At 44.4% G+C, this 17,541-nt stretch overlaps 1 protein-coding gene across 1 annotated transcript in view; it reads right to left on the bottom strand.

Moving 5' to 3' along the window:
• Positions 1–17,541, bottom strand: part of EMB2737 (embryo defective 2737) — a 72,715-nt gene that overhangs the window by 10,313 nt on the left and 44,861 nt on the right. The window contains exons 4-8 of the mRNA XM_087401984.1: positions 13,262–13,394; positions 2,880–2,942; positions 2,555–2,614; positions 2,316–2,438; positions 2,126–2,197 (exon numbers count right to left, since the gene is read on the bottom strand). Of these exons, the coding sequence (XP_087258110.1) occupies positions 2,126–2,197; positions 2,316–2,438; positions 2,555–2,614; positions 2,880–2,942; positions 13,262–13,394 (451 nt within the window). The remainder of the gene's footprint in view (positions 1–2,125; positions 2,198–2,315; positions 2,439–2,554; positions 2,615–2,879; positions 2,943–13,261; positions 13,395–17,541) is intronic.

The raw sequence follows: 17,541 nt of genomic DNA, 5'->3' as shown, positions 1-17,541 counted from the left end.
TCCATAACCAGGTTTGCATTGGGCTAAGTGAGAGGCACGACACAGAGAGACGCTACTACAACAGATCAAACAGCAACAGGCAGTCGTTGAGCCACAAGATGTTGAGACAAACTAAGCACAGCGACATGTCACGGACTTTTATGCATTTGAGTCTGTCCCAAGACATAGTGGGGTGGAGGAGGAGTTAGCTGACATGTGGGCAATGTGGATCAAAGAGACAACACCTCACTGCTGAGTGAGGGATGCAGAGTCCACACACAACACAGAGTGACTAGAGCACGCACGATCGAGGCCCGACCTATCTCCACCCTCCTTAGAGGAGACTGCCAGGGACAAGGCATCACTCTTGACATGGCCAATCAAATACAGAGGTCAAGGAGACCACGCCCTCCGCCACAACGAGAGACATGTATTTTTGCAGCCCACTGGAGAGACGCCACTGTGCCAGGTTTTGGCTTCTGAGTTTCAGTTTTTGTCCAGCTCCATTTTGGTATGAGCATTTGAGCTCTTTTGCTTAGTTTAGCATAGCAATCAGCAAGGGCCCTAGCGCGTCCTTTGCTTGTATGAGTTCTTTCTCTTTGGTGTTCTTTATCCCATAGAGCTCGTGAGACCTCCTGTAGATTCTCTCTCTCTCTCTCTCTCTCTCTCTCCCCTCTTGCCACACAATCTATTTATCTACCTATCTATCTATATGCACATACTCACATGTGTGCGCATAAAAGGTTCTCAAACATATGTATGTATGTTCAATAATGTAGATGCATATGCCTGACTCCATGGTAGCAATAAGCTTCGTGAGATATCAACAGATTACATTTCACATCTGTTTCTCTCTTGTTGATCGTACGCACATTCTGACTTGCTACTGTCCAGTTTTCCATTCCACATAGCCTTTGAAAATTTCAAGCACTAGCAATGGTTGCAACATATGGAGGCAGCTGCAGTGTCGACTGAGAGACTATATAAATGGCATCTCAACACAGGAGTTATTGATTGTATTGTACTCGAAAGTAGTTTGATTTGCATGGGTAACAACAATTGCAAGCAGAAAATCACTCAAAGCAAGTTCATATCTTTATTGGAAAGGGTATAATAATTGTACTGAATGGAGTTTTGTTTGTTTTAGATTCAAGATTAAAGTTCGTATCTTTATTGGAAAGGGTAGAATAATTGTACTGAATGGAGTTTTGTTTGTTTTAGATTCAAGAGGTCTTGTTTTGATTAATCAGTTGTACAAAAGTGGGTTTTGAATGACTCTTGGCAAGAACAGTTCAAGCAGGATGAGCAAAAGAGATGCTCAAATGGTTGAATCTGCTCTACTAAAGATAAGGTCAAATAAATTACAGCAGAGGAGGCAACAGAACAAAGTAAGCATGGCTACTATCATGGTAATTTCAACGGGAATAACAATGATTGCTTTCTCTTCTCAACCGTATTAAACATTGTGCAAGCACATCTTCTGATGTTGTAGCACAATTGTGTGGTGTTAGCTATCCGTAGTTTTTTTGTTTTTGTAGTTTTTTTGTTTTTTTGTTTTTTTCATGGTAGTGTATGCATTCAGAGGAACTGCTCATATGATGTGAGCCGCCTCCTAAGATCTCCACAAGGACGATGATTTTCCTGGTTCTGTGTGGACAGCATGCATGCTTTTAACGAACCCTGCCCTGTATGGGTAATTCAGGTTTTGGGCTTGTTTTGAGTGAATTGTCCATTGATTTTCCTCAGTCCCTTCTCCTTGTTCTTCTTCTTGTTTTGGGATGGGGTTGTTTGGATGCATTCTAGATGGCACCTTTATCAGTACTACATCAGGGTAGATCAGTAAATGTTCCACCTCTCTTCCTGAGACTCCATTCAAATATTCATGTGACCACACAAAGATATCCACAAACATTGTAGATAAACTGTTTTTGTGGTTATTCTGCAAATGATGTTTGTTAATTTCTCTCTATTTGCCTTCAAAAGTGAATTTCAGTTTAAAAACAACACCTTTCATAACTTTGACTAGATAAATCGTTACACGTGTCATTTTAATCCTCCAGAATACAGGTGCATTGATCAAGGCTCATCTGAAAACAAGAATCTTGGCCGCACACATGAAACTGATATTTTAATGATAGCAACTCACATCCTGCAGCTGCTCCCATCCTGGCTTTCTTTTTGCCACCAACTCCCTGATTTGATCATACTTCATTGACCTCTAAAATAAAGAGGAGAAACTGCTTTCAATATAGCTTGACGACCTCAAAAATATACTGCAAAGCATTTTATTTAAAAAAAGAAAAACATAGGAGCATCCACATAGGTGGCACTCACACCTGATATGTTGACATAATTTTCTTTTTTTCGTCCTCGTCATACTTGAAGCCACCCTCAAGTTCATCCCGTTCGTATAATAGAAAGGCTGCTAGAGCAGGATCTTTCATGCTTTCATAGAGTCTCTACTTGCATAACCAAAAAGAACCAGGTAACTACTCCAAAATTGTCTTCAAAATCTGTTCACATTTCACAGCATTACTTGCAAACAACCCACAATAACCTCATTACCCTCCTATACCTCTTGAGGTGGATGAGTCTTTTGGTATGCATCCCAGGTTTTCCAGGGCACGTCCATTATCTACAACAAATATCAAATTTTCACTAATTACATGCCTTCTTAGCATTGTAGAGAAACCTTTGCCATGCTTAATATAGTCGCGAAGGTTCAACATTTCGGAAAGTTTCCTAGCAATCCTTGCATTTGCCACATTTCCAAGAATTGTGGGATCTCTAATGTCTATGCCATCACAGAGAGAGCCCATTCAAGAGAAATTAGCATTCAAAAAACAGAACCACAGGAATTTTAACATGTTAATAAGAAAAGCAGGGGGAGTAAACTGTACATCATCCATGGAAAATTTGGATTTCCAAGCAAAACCTTTACATGCTGTGCATTTCATCACCCCCTGCAAAATAAGGAAAGTGCAAATAAGTGGCACTCCTGCATAAGAACCTGAACTGCTATATTTGAGCTTGTCAGAAGTAATTAAAGAATTTTGAGCTAAAGAAACTGGGAGTAAATTTTGTGAGGAATGAGAAGCACAAAACTTGTCAAGGCCATAATTCACCACGTTCACAATTTCATATGATAACAAAGGTGAGTTTAACAGAGATCAAGAGAGTGAAATCTACAATGTTTAAGCTATTTATAAAGGTTGGAATTCCAATTTACCTTATAACTACAGTTATAGGCATTAAAAAACTCAACACCCAGCACAACCAAGTCAGCACAGCTATTGTATAGCAGTGATGTGACCAAGGCACAAAGCTCAAAACCATTCATCAATAGTGAAATAAATCCATAAAAAAGAGTAGAATATGCCTTCATAAGGATGAAATGCATCAAATGAGGACTATCAAATGGAGGCAAGGAAGAAAAAGTACAAGGTTATATGATATGATATGAAAATACTAGTGTCCTTTGGAGACCCTACAGACTATTTGGGACAGAAAATATACATGTAGAAGGCGGCCAACCTTCCCTCGCAAGTCCAGGTGCCTCATCCATAAAACAATGCACTAACATAGTGCATATATTCTCATCTCCAAAATATGAAGGAAGAATCAACAGAGGTTGAGTTTATATTTGCCAACAAAAGTGACTGATGGATATGGAGCAAAACGAGAAGAGAGTCTACGAACTGTTATTGCTAGAATGAAAAAGTATCAAAAAAAGGAGGGGGGAACCCTCATTGGGGATAAAAATGCCCCTAGAGTGAGGTGTTTACACTACTCCCCTACTAACATCTTATAAATCCCGCTGTAGTGATATTGCAAAAATGCACAAGGTGAAAGATCAGTCTACCAAATGGAAGTAAGACTAACGCTTTGTGGAAAGCTAAGCCTTGGTGAACACATCTGCAACATTCTGGTGTGTAGACCAAATCAATCTCTCCTACATGCGATTTCTCTCTGGCATAGTGATAATGTATCTCAATGTTTTTCATGTGGGCATGAAACATAGGATTCCGTGACACTACAATAGCACTATGACTGTTGGCAATAGACGGCTGCAAACCACCACCAAGATCTGCCATCAATCTCTTGAGCCATACAAATTCTGCTCTAGTAGTAAGGGCTGCCATTTACTCAGATTCAAGTGATGATGTTGCCACAGTGGGTTGGTTCTTGCTCAACCAAGAAAAGCATGAACTTCCAATAAAGAAATAATTGACACTGATGAAGTGATCACAAGCCCAATCTAATCACTGCGCACACAACTTAGTTGTCACGAAGACTTGTCATGTCATCGCAAGAACCCTGCCCGTCAGCTCTGTCTTGCTCAGCCGCCATCCCCACAGTAAACAGGACCTGCTGTACAGCTCTGTTTTGCTCAGCTGCCACCTTCTGCAAGCATTTGTGAGCTGCCCCAAACCTGTCAACCCATTTGTGGAGATGTTTGCAGTGATTTTGACTTATTTTTAGCAGGCCACTTCCTGTTCTGGCCATTTCCAGGCTGGTTACCTGCTGCAGGAACTTCTCCAGTCAGTTTGCCTCATTTCGAGGTGTTTTGGGGTGCTGGTCGCACAATATTATTCCAGCCACCTTAGTTCTTCTGCACTTGTTCCCCTTTTAGGACTGGCCTGTTTGTGCCTACCCTAGCTGGTGCATGTCACACAACCAAAACAGTGAATTTCACAACATTTGGAGGTCCTTTTTGCTACTTTTCTACAAAACTTCGACCTGATTTGAATGTTGGGGATATCATAGCCAAAGAGTGTGTTGATGTGATGCGTTGGTGTGTAGTACTAGGAGATCTAGTACTAGTGATTGTGTGAGTGCATGTGGCACTATGGGACTTATCCCATATGCACTAGGTGCAAGTGTGTGAGTGTGTAGCCTATAAGACTTGTACTTCACTTCTCTCATTTAGTGATGATGAATGAATGAAAGCCTACATGGATTCTACATTTGTGTACCACTTCTTCACTCCCTAGCCTCTCTCTCTCTCTCTCTCTCTCTCTCATACCATGTTTCTAACATGGTATCAGAGCAGGCTAATCCTGCCACAGTACCCTGCCACGTCATTGCCCTAACCCTAACCCTAACCCTCCTCAGTTCTGCTTCATTGTACATCCTCTTATCAGCCTTCTCAGCCCGTTTATGTTTTCTGCCATAGCCGCCTCATTTCACCTCTCTTTCTTCAGCCTTTTGCCCAGTTTTGCTTCTCCACAGCCAGCCGCCTCCATTCCCTGCTGGTTGCGGCATACCCTTTCTTTGCTGGTCGGCATTTTCATCGAGAAACGCCTGCTCAACAAGTAGGTTTGGAGCTTCTCATCACCAAAAAACAGGGCTTCCAGGCTGCTACAACAGAAATCGACCACCCGTGGGCCTTGATCGCAGAATTTCGTAACCTTTTAGAGGCTTTTTGACCTAGTTTGGAGCTACTTCTGCAATGTCGAGCTGTTTTGGTGCTGCTACAGCATGACCGCCTACATCAGAGGTGATTTCGGGTGTTTTCCTCATCTGCTCCAACATTTCAAAACCCTATATCACCTTGGAGCTGCATTTCCCAGCCACTTTCGAGGTGTTTCTGGCCTTTCAGCACATCAAAATCAATCGATTCTCTGTGTGAAGACTTGCTGCAGCACCCCGGTGCCATTTGGAGCTGTTTTGAGACCTCTAGCACACCTACCACGACATTTTGCATTGTGGAGGCCTACTCCTTCATTTCGGAATACTCTAGAGGCCTGCTACATCAGTTTTGGATCTGCTGTTGCATTCTTGGTACATCTACACATCTACTGCAGCATCTCGGTGTAGTTTGGAGCTGGTTTGCTGAGGTGCTTCACAAATTTCGAGATATATCTTTCCATTTGGCGCCCCTACTGCTATCTCCGACTTGCTACAGCACTTGGAGTGGTTTCCACCTCCACTAGTGCACATCTCTTGGCTTATTTTTGCATTTTGGGGCCTCTACTTGCCGCTCTTTGATTCAGATTCACTCAGTTCTACATTTTGAGGCGTATTCTTGCTGCTTTTACACTAGGGTTCGCATTTTGAAACCTCCGAGGTCATCCACCAGCAGCTGGACACGTTTATTCACGCATTTCTAAAGCTGCTGGTTCATTTCAGAGTCCTAGACCAGCCTCTTCATTTGCTGGTTACCCATTTCAGTTTGCTAGTTTTGCTATCTCAGTTTGATACTATGGAGCCTTGTCCTCATGGTGAAGACACATCAGCACCACTTTCAGCTAGAGATGAGCAGCATGACAAAGCAATGGTGCTTATTGGTGTGAGGTTGGCCAACAAATTGCTTCATCAATTTGATCTCACTACTTCAGCTAAGGAGGCCCTGAACAAGCTTGAGAATATCTACGCCACATCTACTGGACCTGAGCAACAAGCTTTATCAGCTATACTGCATGATTTATACCTCTCTGAGGTGGTAGATGATCCTTGGCTCTATGTGTTTTTGTGTTGAGTCAATAAAGGTTCTCGTCCCTCTAAACTGAATGTATTTGGAGTCAATAAGAGGTACTCTGCCCTGAGTTGTCTCCCAAAAATGAATGCATTGTCTTTTACTTAGGTGTGATGATATGAATCACCCAGTTCAAAGTAAGGGGGGGTGACAAGTGATGGTTTGCCCTTGCCAGTCGCAAGCTGACTGAAAAATCACTCTCACACGAGAGGTGTTGGATAGTTGGACTTGCTCTTTGCAAGATTGCGGTGGAGGGGGGGTCGGTCTACTATTTGCGTGTTGAGTCTCACACTCTTTGCTCTAAAGGGGGGTGTTGGAGATATCATAGCCAAAGAGTGTGTGACATGATGTGTTGGTGTGTCGTATTAGGAGATCTAGTACTAGTTATGAGCAAAAGGATGTGAGCAAGAAGGAGAGCAACGCCAGTTGTATTGCAAGAGATAGATAAACAACATACAAAACTAGGGGTTTTGACAAAGTGACAAAACCCTAACTTACCCAACCACTAACTACTAATTGTAGTTGGGTATCCTAACTGCGGTTAGGGAGACAAAACCTCTAATGAGAAAAAAGTGCCCCTAACCCACTTATTAGTTATACATTGGTCAATGCCATGAATTATGGCGATAATTCCAACACCCCCCTGCAGTGCCAATGTGATGATGTACAAAGAAAAGATCAATCACCAAAAGGAGATAAGTTGAGAGCATTGCGGAATGCCTCAAACTTCTCACGTGGAAGTGCTTTGGTGAAGGTGTTTGCAACATTGTCATGTGTGGAAATATAGATCATACTGATCTCCCCTGCATGCAACTTCTCTCTGACATAATGATAATGAACCTCAATGTGCTTCATGCAAGCATGAAACACACGATTCTTGGCAATTGCAATAGCCCTCTGACTATCAGTGAGAATAGGAGGACCCTCCAATCATCAATGCTAGATAAAGATCAGCCACTAAACGACGCAGTCAAACACACTCAACTGTTGCTGTGAAAGCTGCCCTGTACTCAGCTTTACATGAGGAGATAGCCACTGTAGATTAATGCAAGCATTACCAAAAAAGAAACAATTACGACTAGTGGACTACCTTGTGTCATAATCTCCAACCCAATCTGAGCCACTGTAAGCACGCATCTACAAGTCACCCCCCCTGGGAAACATCAAGCCATAAGACTTAGTGCCTGACAAGTAACAAAAAATGTCTTTTACAGCCTGCCAATGCATAGTCTTTGGGATGTGCATATATCTGCTCACTTGTGAAACTGCAAACTGAATATCAGGCCGAGTATTGCACATATAAATTAGGCATCCAACTGCCTGGCTGTAAAGTGTGGCATCAACAAGTTCACCTCCATCATACATAAAAAGTTTCAACCCTGGCTCCATGGGAGTGGCTATGGGCTTGCAATCATGCATCCTGAACCGATCCAAAAACTTCTGCACATACTTGGATTGAGACATAATGATGCCACGTCTCTCTTGTATGATCTGAATCCCCAAATAGAAATGAAGCATGCCCAAATCTGACATATCAAATGTGGCTCTCAACTCAGCCTTGAAATCTACAATTAGTCTTGTGAGCAGCATGTCATCTACATTAAAAACGATGACCAAAATATCCCCCCCATCCTTCTTGTACTTTCACTTGGACTATTAGTGAGACCCTTGCTGGTCAGAAAGGCATCAATTTTCGAATACCAAGCTCGTGGAGCTTGTTTCAACCCATACAAAGCCTTATTCAACTTGCATAGTTTATGGGCTGCACCTAACACCTCAAAACCGGGAGGTTGCTTCACATAAACCTCTTTGAACAAGTCTTCCTTAAGGAAAGCTGTTTTTATATCCAACTAATGTACACGCCAATCAAAATGTGCAGCCATGGCAATCACTGACCTGATAGTAGTCATCCTAGAAGTAGGAGCAAAAGTCTCCGCATAATCAATGCCCTTTTTCTAAGCATAACCTTTTGCAACCAGCCTTGCCTTGTACCTATCAATAGACCCATCTCGCTTTCACTTGACCTTGAAAACCCATTTGGTACCTATGACATTCTTCCTTGGTAGCAAATCCACAAGATTCCAAGTCTGCTTCTCATCAATGGACTGCAACTCATCCTTCATGGCATTCATCCAAAATGTGACCCCTCTTCATGTTGAGATGCACTACGATTCTGCCAGGCAAAGGAGCATCAAGCTTACTCTCCTTGAGAGTTTGGAGCAGCCAATGAGGAACTGATTTTGAAGCCTCCCCTTCCCTTTGGGCTTGAATTTTGAAAGCATCGCATGTTCACCAGCTTGTGAAGCCATGTTCTTTTTGGTTTGTTCTTCCTGCAACAAAAGTGCTATCAACTCATGAAAAGTGAGAGGGTTGCCACCCCCCCTCAATGACAAATTCAATGAGGTGTGAAAGCCAAGATAAGAGTCAGGAAGCGAATTCAGAGTGGTAGTAACCATCTCTGAATCTGGAATGATCTCATTAATATTCAACAATTGCTCTCTCAAATCCTGAAGTTTAGTGAGGTGCTCACACATAGAGTCACCCTCATCCATATGAGTGAGTCAACTCTCTCTTCAGAAATGAGACCGTAGCATCATTGCGGGCTGAAAAAATACTCTCCAAAATATCCCGAGCTGCCTTCGAGGTCTTGCATGACCGAATGTGGGGAATGATAAACCTTTTGACAGAAAGGGAGATAGCTGGAAGTGCTAGTGCATCACGTGAATCCCACCTTTTCTGCTCCTGTGTAGGAGCCACTGCTGTAGCAGCTGCTACACCTAGCACTTGTCATGCACCTTAAGCTTGTCCTCTACCTCTTCCTCCACCTTGTTGTGGAGGAGTGGCAGGTACAACCACATTCTTTGGCCGTGGCTCATCCCCATTAACATAGTCCCATAAGTGTTTGCCAACTAGGATATTGCGAACCATAAAACTCCATAGGGAGTAGTTGGTACTATCCAACTTATCCTCCTGTGTGAGGACTCCAAACATTTCATTGGGATTAATCTGGGCCATAACTATCAAAGAAATTGCAGCAAATACCAACTAAAAATTCCCTTTCTAGGAAGGAAGGTGCACAACACAAATCCCTGCTCGGATATTGATGCAAACTGCCCACTTCTGAAAAAAAACAGCCAATCAATGGCTCAAAATGCAACAGCCCACAAGGATAAATTCTCTTGAATCGCAGTCAGATCTCTCGGCAAAACACCAGCAAAAATCCAAAAACCCCAAATATAGAACAATGGGTGTCCAAAACCAAAGGAAAGCTTGTTGTCTCAACCTATCAAAGGCTCAAAATGCACCCAAAATGTCCTGCAAATGCCAAAAACTGCCAAAAAATGACACACATTTGCAATGTGACTCAATCTCAAATTTCCCAAAAGCCCCAAATTTCTATGCAAAATTGCAAGCAAAACCAAAAGCCCCAAATTTTGAAGCAAATTCTGCAAACTGATTGCAATGTCTATCACGTACAGCAAGGAGACCCTGACGAGGCAAATGATGAGGCAGAGAGATACGAAACAGTCCGTACAGTACAGACTGTATGAGCTGTACGACTGTACGGAATGATGCAGCTTACGGGACAGTAAATACAGGTCAGACTGTATGAGCTGTACGGCTGTACGGAATGATGCAACTTACGGGACAATAAATACAGGTCACACATGGACCTGTATGAAAATCAGGTACAGGCCTGTGCGACTTGTACGAACGCTATACGCGACGCAAGTTGTACGGCGGGTGGAGGAGCTGCACGTACGAAGCAGCGTGGAGCTGCAAGCGACATAGGTTGCATGTACGGATCCCAAGCTAGGGCAGGAGCTAGGCAGGAACAGGAGCTGGTCCGGGAACTAGTCCTTGCTCTGATACCAAATGTGAGCAAAAGGGCGTAAGCAGGAAGGAGAGCAACGTCAGTTGTATTGCAAGAGATAGATAAACAACATACAAAACTAGGGGTTTTGTCAAAGTGACAAAATCCTAACTAACCCAACCACTAACTACTAATTGTAGTTGGGTATCCTAACTGCGATTAGGGAAAAAAACCTCTAATGAGGAAAATACATTGGTCACTGCCATGAATTATGGCGATAATTCCAACACTAGTGATTGTGTGAGTCATGTGTGAGTGCCACATGTCACTATGGGACTTATTTCATATGCACTTGGTGCAAGTGTGTGAGTGTGGCCTATAAGGCTTGTACTTCACTTCTCTCATTTAGTATTGATGAACTAATGAAATCCTTCAAGGATTCAACATTTGTGTACCAGTTCTTCACTCTCTCTCTCTCTCTCTCTCTCACGCACACACACACACCATGTTTCTAACATTAAAGGCTTTTCTCTGCTGCAACAAACTCGCCTCAGTATTGGAGACACTTTGTAGCTTATTGGACCTGCTCTAGTTCAATTCTGGCTGAGAGAGAAAGAAAGAAAGAAAGAAAGTCTATTAAAAGTCCTAAGGAAGACCAAAAAGGGTCTATGAGACTAAGAGAAACTGATACAATGAATGATAGGTGGAGCCACTAAACGGGCATCAACACCTAGGAAAATACAAAAATCCATAGCCAAAATCCAGTATCCATAACCTGCCATAGCAGCGTCGTTACGTAGAAGGGAAAAACTCTCTGAGTGGAAGCCAATTAGGAGGGGGGCATTGATGTGCGAGACTGCAAAACTGTGATAGAGTGCTGGTGACTGTCGACATGTACAGCTCGCTGAAGTCTCCTGGCTGTAGCCCTGCGGTGAACCAGCGCCACAGTCACTCCTATGGGTCGTGGATCGGGTCTAGTAAGCATGGAAGCAAGGTCCCCTAGTGTGATATGTGCCTCAATGCGCCGGCAAGTCTGACGTGTCTCTGACTCTAGCTCGGGTTCCCATGACCGTCGTCTCCGTGAGTCCTACTGGTCTGTGTTGTTTGGCTGGAAAACCTCAGTGATCGTGCTCTGGGTGGAGTCTAGATGTGTGTCATGATCTCCCCTACGTGCCCTGAGTAACCTCTCCATGTGTCGTACGGCCTCATGACTGAAGACTGCCAAGAATCTCTGATCTAGGTAAGATAGGAAATTGGGTAGGGAGCCACTGAAAAGGCAGTAGTATAGACCTCTGATCTCGTAGTATACCGGGCACCTAAAAGCGAAATGCTCCTCTGACTCGATCTCCTACGAGTCGCACAGGGTGCAAAATGTGGTAGAGAATCTTGCTTTGCCTTCCCAACGGCTTTCTTTTCAGTGCCAACAACAATCGACCAGAGTCCTTTCTCCATGAAATATAAGCGAACACCGAGCTGGCACGCAGGAAAGTTATTTCCTGAGAATTTCTCGAGTTTGGCCAACTTCTCCTTCGTTCCTTCCATTATGCTTCTGACGATCACAAGCCAGGGAGTCCGATTGAAATCTCATGCAAAGCTCTTGTCGATATGGCTCTGATACCACTGTTAGCTGAAAGATCAAATTTAAGCCTACATGCATAGACTACTTAACCCGAAGCTGAAATACCAAAAACTTAGAAGCTAGCTTCTACAAGAGACCGCATGCACGTAAGAGAAGACCATATAGATCCTCTGCATCCCTACTGGGCTTGTAGGAGGATCAAAATGTTTACATGACGACTATCAAGGAGTTCTACACAGCTTCTACTACTCCACCTCAACGAGCCATAGAGTTATATGCACACGGTTGAGATTTGGATAGCAGATGGCAGCCGTGATTTCAGCAGAGATTCGAGATGATCAGCAGCAACAATCTTGGAGAAGATGGTGCCATGTTAGCGAGCAGGAATAGTGGGAGTGAGCAGGAATAAAGCTAGTCGCCAACCGTCAAGGAGATGGAGTCGGTGAAGTCAGCTGCTACAAAGAACCGCCATGCATGCAAGTGCAAAATGTCGTAACCACCTGAGGATTGTCATCAACAACAAACTCGAGGAGGGAGGCATCGGTGAGGCTGCGGTGGTGGCCCTGTGATTGGGCACTGGCGGCTTTCGATATGTACAACTTGCTGAAGTCTCTTGGTTGAAGCCCTGCGGTGAACAAGTGCTATGGTCACACCTCTGGGTCGTGCATCTGGTTTGATAAGCATGGAAGCAAGGTCCCCTAGCGTGATCTATGCCTCAGGCACTGCTAAGTCTAGCTCAAAGTTAATCAAAAGATTTGTGAAGTATAGTTGAGAGATGGTTTCACTAATATGTGAAGGACATGTGTTCAATAAAAGCTCACATTTCTCCTAGCCTAGAAGAGGCATAACTCATGTGAATAAACAATTCAAGACCATGCCCAGACTCGTGAATAATTTCTTGTCATGTTTGTAGATATTGATGCCTCTCGAACTATCCAAATCATATTGGAAAAGGTCTCATGTGCCTTGCAAAAAATCTATATGGTCACATGTACATAACAACATACCAAACTTGCTTTCCAGTGTGCCCGAGAGGATATACATTCAAGCCGAGGAAGGTCTAACTGCCCTCACCCCAAAGGGCTTATTTGTTTGTGCAAATGTGCCACGGGGCTGAAAATACATGCAATATTAAAGCCAAACCACAACACTTGCAAGAGGAGGCTCTTGCAAATATGCTCCAAAAGTACTTTTAAGTTGCTCCTAGTCAGTGTCGGAAGAAAAAAAGGTTATTAGGAGTAACCACATGAACAATAGAACACTAAACAAATGCAGCAAAGCAACTCCATGAAATTGCCAAACCTAAAAGCTGTGATGCAAAGAATTTCTCTTCTTAAGTTCAACAAGAACATTATGCCTTGTTCATCAAGCACTACAAAAAGAGGGGCCTTCACAAAGCACTATCCATTACCGTTCCGTTGCATGTTGGGCACTGCTTGTAAGGCAAAGGATAACCTGCATTGTACCCTGCAGGATAATGTGTTATTTCTCCCCTACCATCCACAACAGCACTTGCCAAGCTTTCCAAAGATTCTCTTTTTGCTCTGTCCAGAAAGATGGCAAAACAAAACCAATCAACCTCTTGAAGTTATACATTTGCTTCGATCCCAAAGCCACTTATGTTTTCCCGGAGAACACGATACCCTTTTAGTCCCGACATTCTCATAAAACAGATGAACAAAATCACAATTCCAGTAAACTTGAAATTTATTTAAACTTGTAAACTTCAAAAGCACCATGTTGCCAAGTACAGCACTCAATATTAGATTTAAGGGAAGGATGCGTGTGAAAATGCTGGGAATTCCCAAGATGTTGAAAACACACACCTAAGCATGTGTCTCAAGCTCAGAAACTGTGTCAAGAACCAATGACCTTGCATCAATGACTGATTATGAAAACAAGTCATCTAATGCAAAAGATATGCCTAGATACTACAACCACTTTATCCCACTTCAATGTGTGGACACAAGTAGACAGAAAGCAATTCAGATGAAGGTGATAACACTCAGATTTAAGCCAAATAATATAGATGTAGAAATCCAAATACAAAACCTGCCAACACCTGTAGCATCCACTGGCTGAGGTATGGCACTGCATGCAGCACCACCTGTAGACTCTTCTTTCCGCCATATGCCTCCAATAGTAGCTCCACCCTTTCAGCTTGCTTGTATCAGGTTCCTCACGGTCTCATAGACCTATCGGTCTTCCGAAGACTTTCATAAAATTTATTTCTTTCTTTCTTTCTGATCGGTCATAGTAGTGTCTCCTGTTTCGACACATCTCCATCGGATAGAGGCCAATGCAAACCTGGTCATGGAAGTGGATCAGTCGTGAGAGTGGACCGAAGCCGCTCCCCTCCACGTAGAGACAATGGTAGCGTCTCCGGATCTCATAGTAGGCTAGACAGGCACATAGAAAATGCTCCTCCATCTCAACCACCCCCAATGTGCATAACATGCGGATCTGCTGCTCTCTAGGTTACCTGCAGCTTCCCACGCCTCGATCCTCAACTGATGGGAGGAAACTCGCATCTGCCCGATGGCGAGTGGCCAAGGGTCGCTCACGTGTGAGGTGAGCTCTCATCTCTCTGCACTCATCATCATACCAAGAATTATGTGGCATCTTCCCTAGTGAGGCACGTGCAGATCAAGTCATGGGGAAAGACCCGATGGCTGCGTCCATGACCACTGTGGCAAGGGTGTTCGAGGCCTGGGTGAGGTCTACATCATCTCCAAGTAGTAGAGCTGGAAGCCCCTGCGCTAGGTTGCTCACATAGATGGGGTCCAGGGCACGATCAAAGTGAACCTGTACACGAGTGGTGTGGGGGGAACCCTCCCTGTGACTGACATAGTGGCAGAGATACAAGAGGCTAAGTACGAGTGATCAAAGTGGGGGAGGGGGCACAATAAAGTCGTATATCCGTGAGGTAAAGGCCAAGGTACCCAATAGGTAGTCCACTGTGCTTCTCCCTCCGCCATGCGGGAAACAAGTGAGACCACCAGATGATGGCCATCTCTGTAAACCATTGTAAATTATCAGATCATGGACAGCCCCTAGCTCAAGTAGATGTCGTCCATACTCTTTCAGCTGTGGTGCATCTGCAAAGTGTCTCACTATCCCGAGCTCACCTACATCTAGTTTGGGTACTATGAGGAAATCCGATACAAAGTCCAGTAGGCCTACCTGCATGTTCCATGTGCGTGCATTGAAGTCACCAAGAAGGAGGATGTCCCCCTGCTTGGAGAATTCAGTGATATCAAGCTGAATCAACTCATACGGGCTGTGTCCCTTTGTGGTGACCTCACGTGCATAGGATGAAGTATCTGGGGGGAAATAACACACCATCGGTGGTAGCTGGACTCGTATCCACATGTGTTGGACATGCTCCTCCCTCCGTACCACTGATATGAGAGGTCTCATGTGTGATCTAAAGAGGATAGCCACTCCCCTCGAGCCCCTCACACCAATGTCTCTCCTCGTCTCCTTCCTATGAGATGACTCCCATGTATATCCTGTCACAGTGGGCATTCCTCTCTCAGGGCTCTCATGTGTCTCAGTATAGAAGACCATGTCTCTGTCAGTGTATGTCTCCGAGAAATCGCCTGAATCAGACCAGAGTGTGCCATTGCAATTCCACACTGCAACCCTCGGTCCACTTTGTGTCCCAATGGCCCGACACCGTCATAATTCACCCTCTTCTTTCTCTTCCTTTTCTTCCTTCTCCCCCTGGTCCTGATCTCCTCTCTCTCGGATGATCACCCTACCATCCCTATATGCAGCCCATTTCCCTGCTTCTCTCGCCGCCATGACGTGTACCATACCTTCCCTCCGGTGTTCCTGCTGTAGGAGGGTGAGGTCATCGTCCAGGTAGATCCGGGTTCCTTTCAATGTCACCCTTGTGCTCAAGAGGGTCTTCCTATCCATGGCTGTTCGAAGCTTCATCACAAGTGGTCTTGTGGGTGCATCGGGCTTGCCAACTCTCCAAGCTGTCTCACATGTCAGGTTCACACCCATTTTGGTGAACAAGGCTTTTCCATCTGCCATCAGAGTGTCTCCTACTATGAGACCTCGGACTAAAACATTTAGGGCTTTATTGTTTCTCCTTTTATCCTGGGAAGCCGTACCTTTCTTGACCACATCTCTCCATTCCAAAATTGCAGCCTCTCCTTTCTTGATCTTCTGGGTGAATTCAGCATGTTTACCCTTCATAGTGTCTTGCAAAAATGCCAAGTCTTTTCTGAGTTTTTCATTCTCAGATTTCAGTTCATCTATAATCTTGCATCCTTCTTCTGAAGTTCCCTTTGCCCCCTTGAGCTGCTTCATTTGTTCCCTAATGATGTTCAGCTCCTCGTGTAGGGATGGCTGAAGCTCCCCTTCATCTCCGTGTGTATTTGCCTTCAGTTTTACATTCTCATCTTGGAGACTAATCACCTGACCTTCTAGGCTCTCAATCTTAGATGTAAGAAGACTGTTTTTCACATCCATATCTCGCATCATATCCATCTGCATTTTACCAATTTGTTTTGACAATTTTGCATGCATTTCTTCTTGCCATCCCTTCATGTCGTCATTCATTTGAGCACGTAGGTTTGAAAACTCATCCTTCTTCTATTCTTCCAATTTCTTTTGTAAGCATTCAATTTCAGCATCTTGTAGCTTGCATACCTCTTTGATAGTGGATAGACATGCTTTGGCATTCCCATCCTCTACTTTCTGCCCTTTGGTCCAAATTATGATGTATTTTCTGTCTTTTTCCCCTCTAGTTTTCTGGTCGGGTGAGCTTTCCATGGCCCCCTCTCTGAAAAATTCGAAGATGGGATATCCCACTGATATCACATATTTATATTGCCTCAGGGTGAATGTCGGTCATGTTGGTGCAGTATTTCCTCTTCTCTTGCTTGTCTCAGTATTTCATTGTAGTGGATGGCTGTTTGGAGTAGTCCCTTGTGTCTTTTTCTGTCTTTTCCTGTATTTTCTTTGCTTCAAAGTCGATTTCTTGAAGTTCTTGATTTTCTTGATTTCTGCAGGTCAGGGGCAAGTGTCGAGGCTGTATGAGGTGCTCTTTTGGTGCTGTGGAGGAGGTTTGTGGCTAAGAAAAGCAGCAATAAGCTGCTGCTGGTGTCGCCACAGGAGAGAGCAGCCAAGGGGCTGCTGCTTGGGTCGCAGCTGTAGGTGAGGCAGCTCAGGCTGCTCTAAGATGTCACCTAGGTCTGCTAGGGGCTGCAGAAGGTGTTGGGGGGCTGTAGGGTAGCCAGGGTAGGCTAGGCGGGAGCTATGGGTAGGCAGGCAAGCTAGGACGGGCTAGGATCAGGCGGGGGAGGCTGAGTGGCAAGCGGGTGAGGGAGGCTGAGGTGGGGAGACGGAGTGGCGGAGAGGCTGAGCGGTTAGGGGGGGGCCTAAGGCGGAGAGGCTGAGCGACGGAGGGGGGGGCCTGAGGCGGAGAGGCTGAGCGATGTGGAGAGAGAGAGAGAAAGAGAGAGAGAGACAGACAGACAGACAGACAGAGAGAGAAAGAAAGATATATTAACATCCACGGAAGACCTCACGGGCCTATGGGACAAAGTGCACAGAAAAGCGAACTCATACAAGCCTCAGTGGGCTGAAGCAAAGGGACGCTAGGACCCTTGCTGAGTACTAGTCTATGCTAACAGAATCATAATCATCATCATAATCATAGACAAAGACAAAGTC

This window comes from Dipteris shenzhenensis, chromosome 30, assembly GCF_047967505.1.
Source record: "Dipteris shenzhenensis isolate YYH24624 ecotype China chromosome 30, Dip_SZ_1.0, whole genome shotgun sequence".
Taxonomy (NCBI): domain Eukaryota; kingdom Viridiplantae; phylum Streptophyta; class Polypodiopsida; order Gleicheniales; family Dipteridaceae; genus Dipteris; species Dipteris shenzhenensis.
The sequence above is the reverse complement of the archived record's forward strand: the minus strand, read 5'-3'. Positions and strand labels throughout refer to the sequence as shown.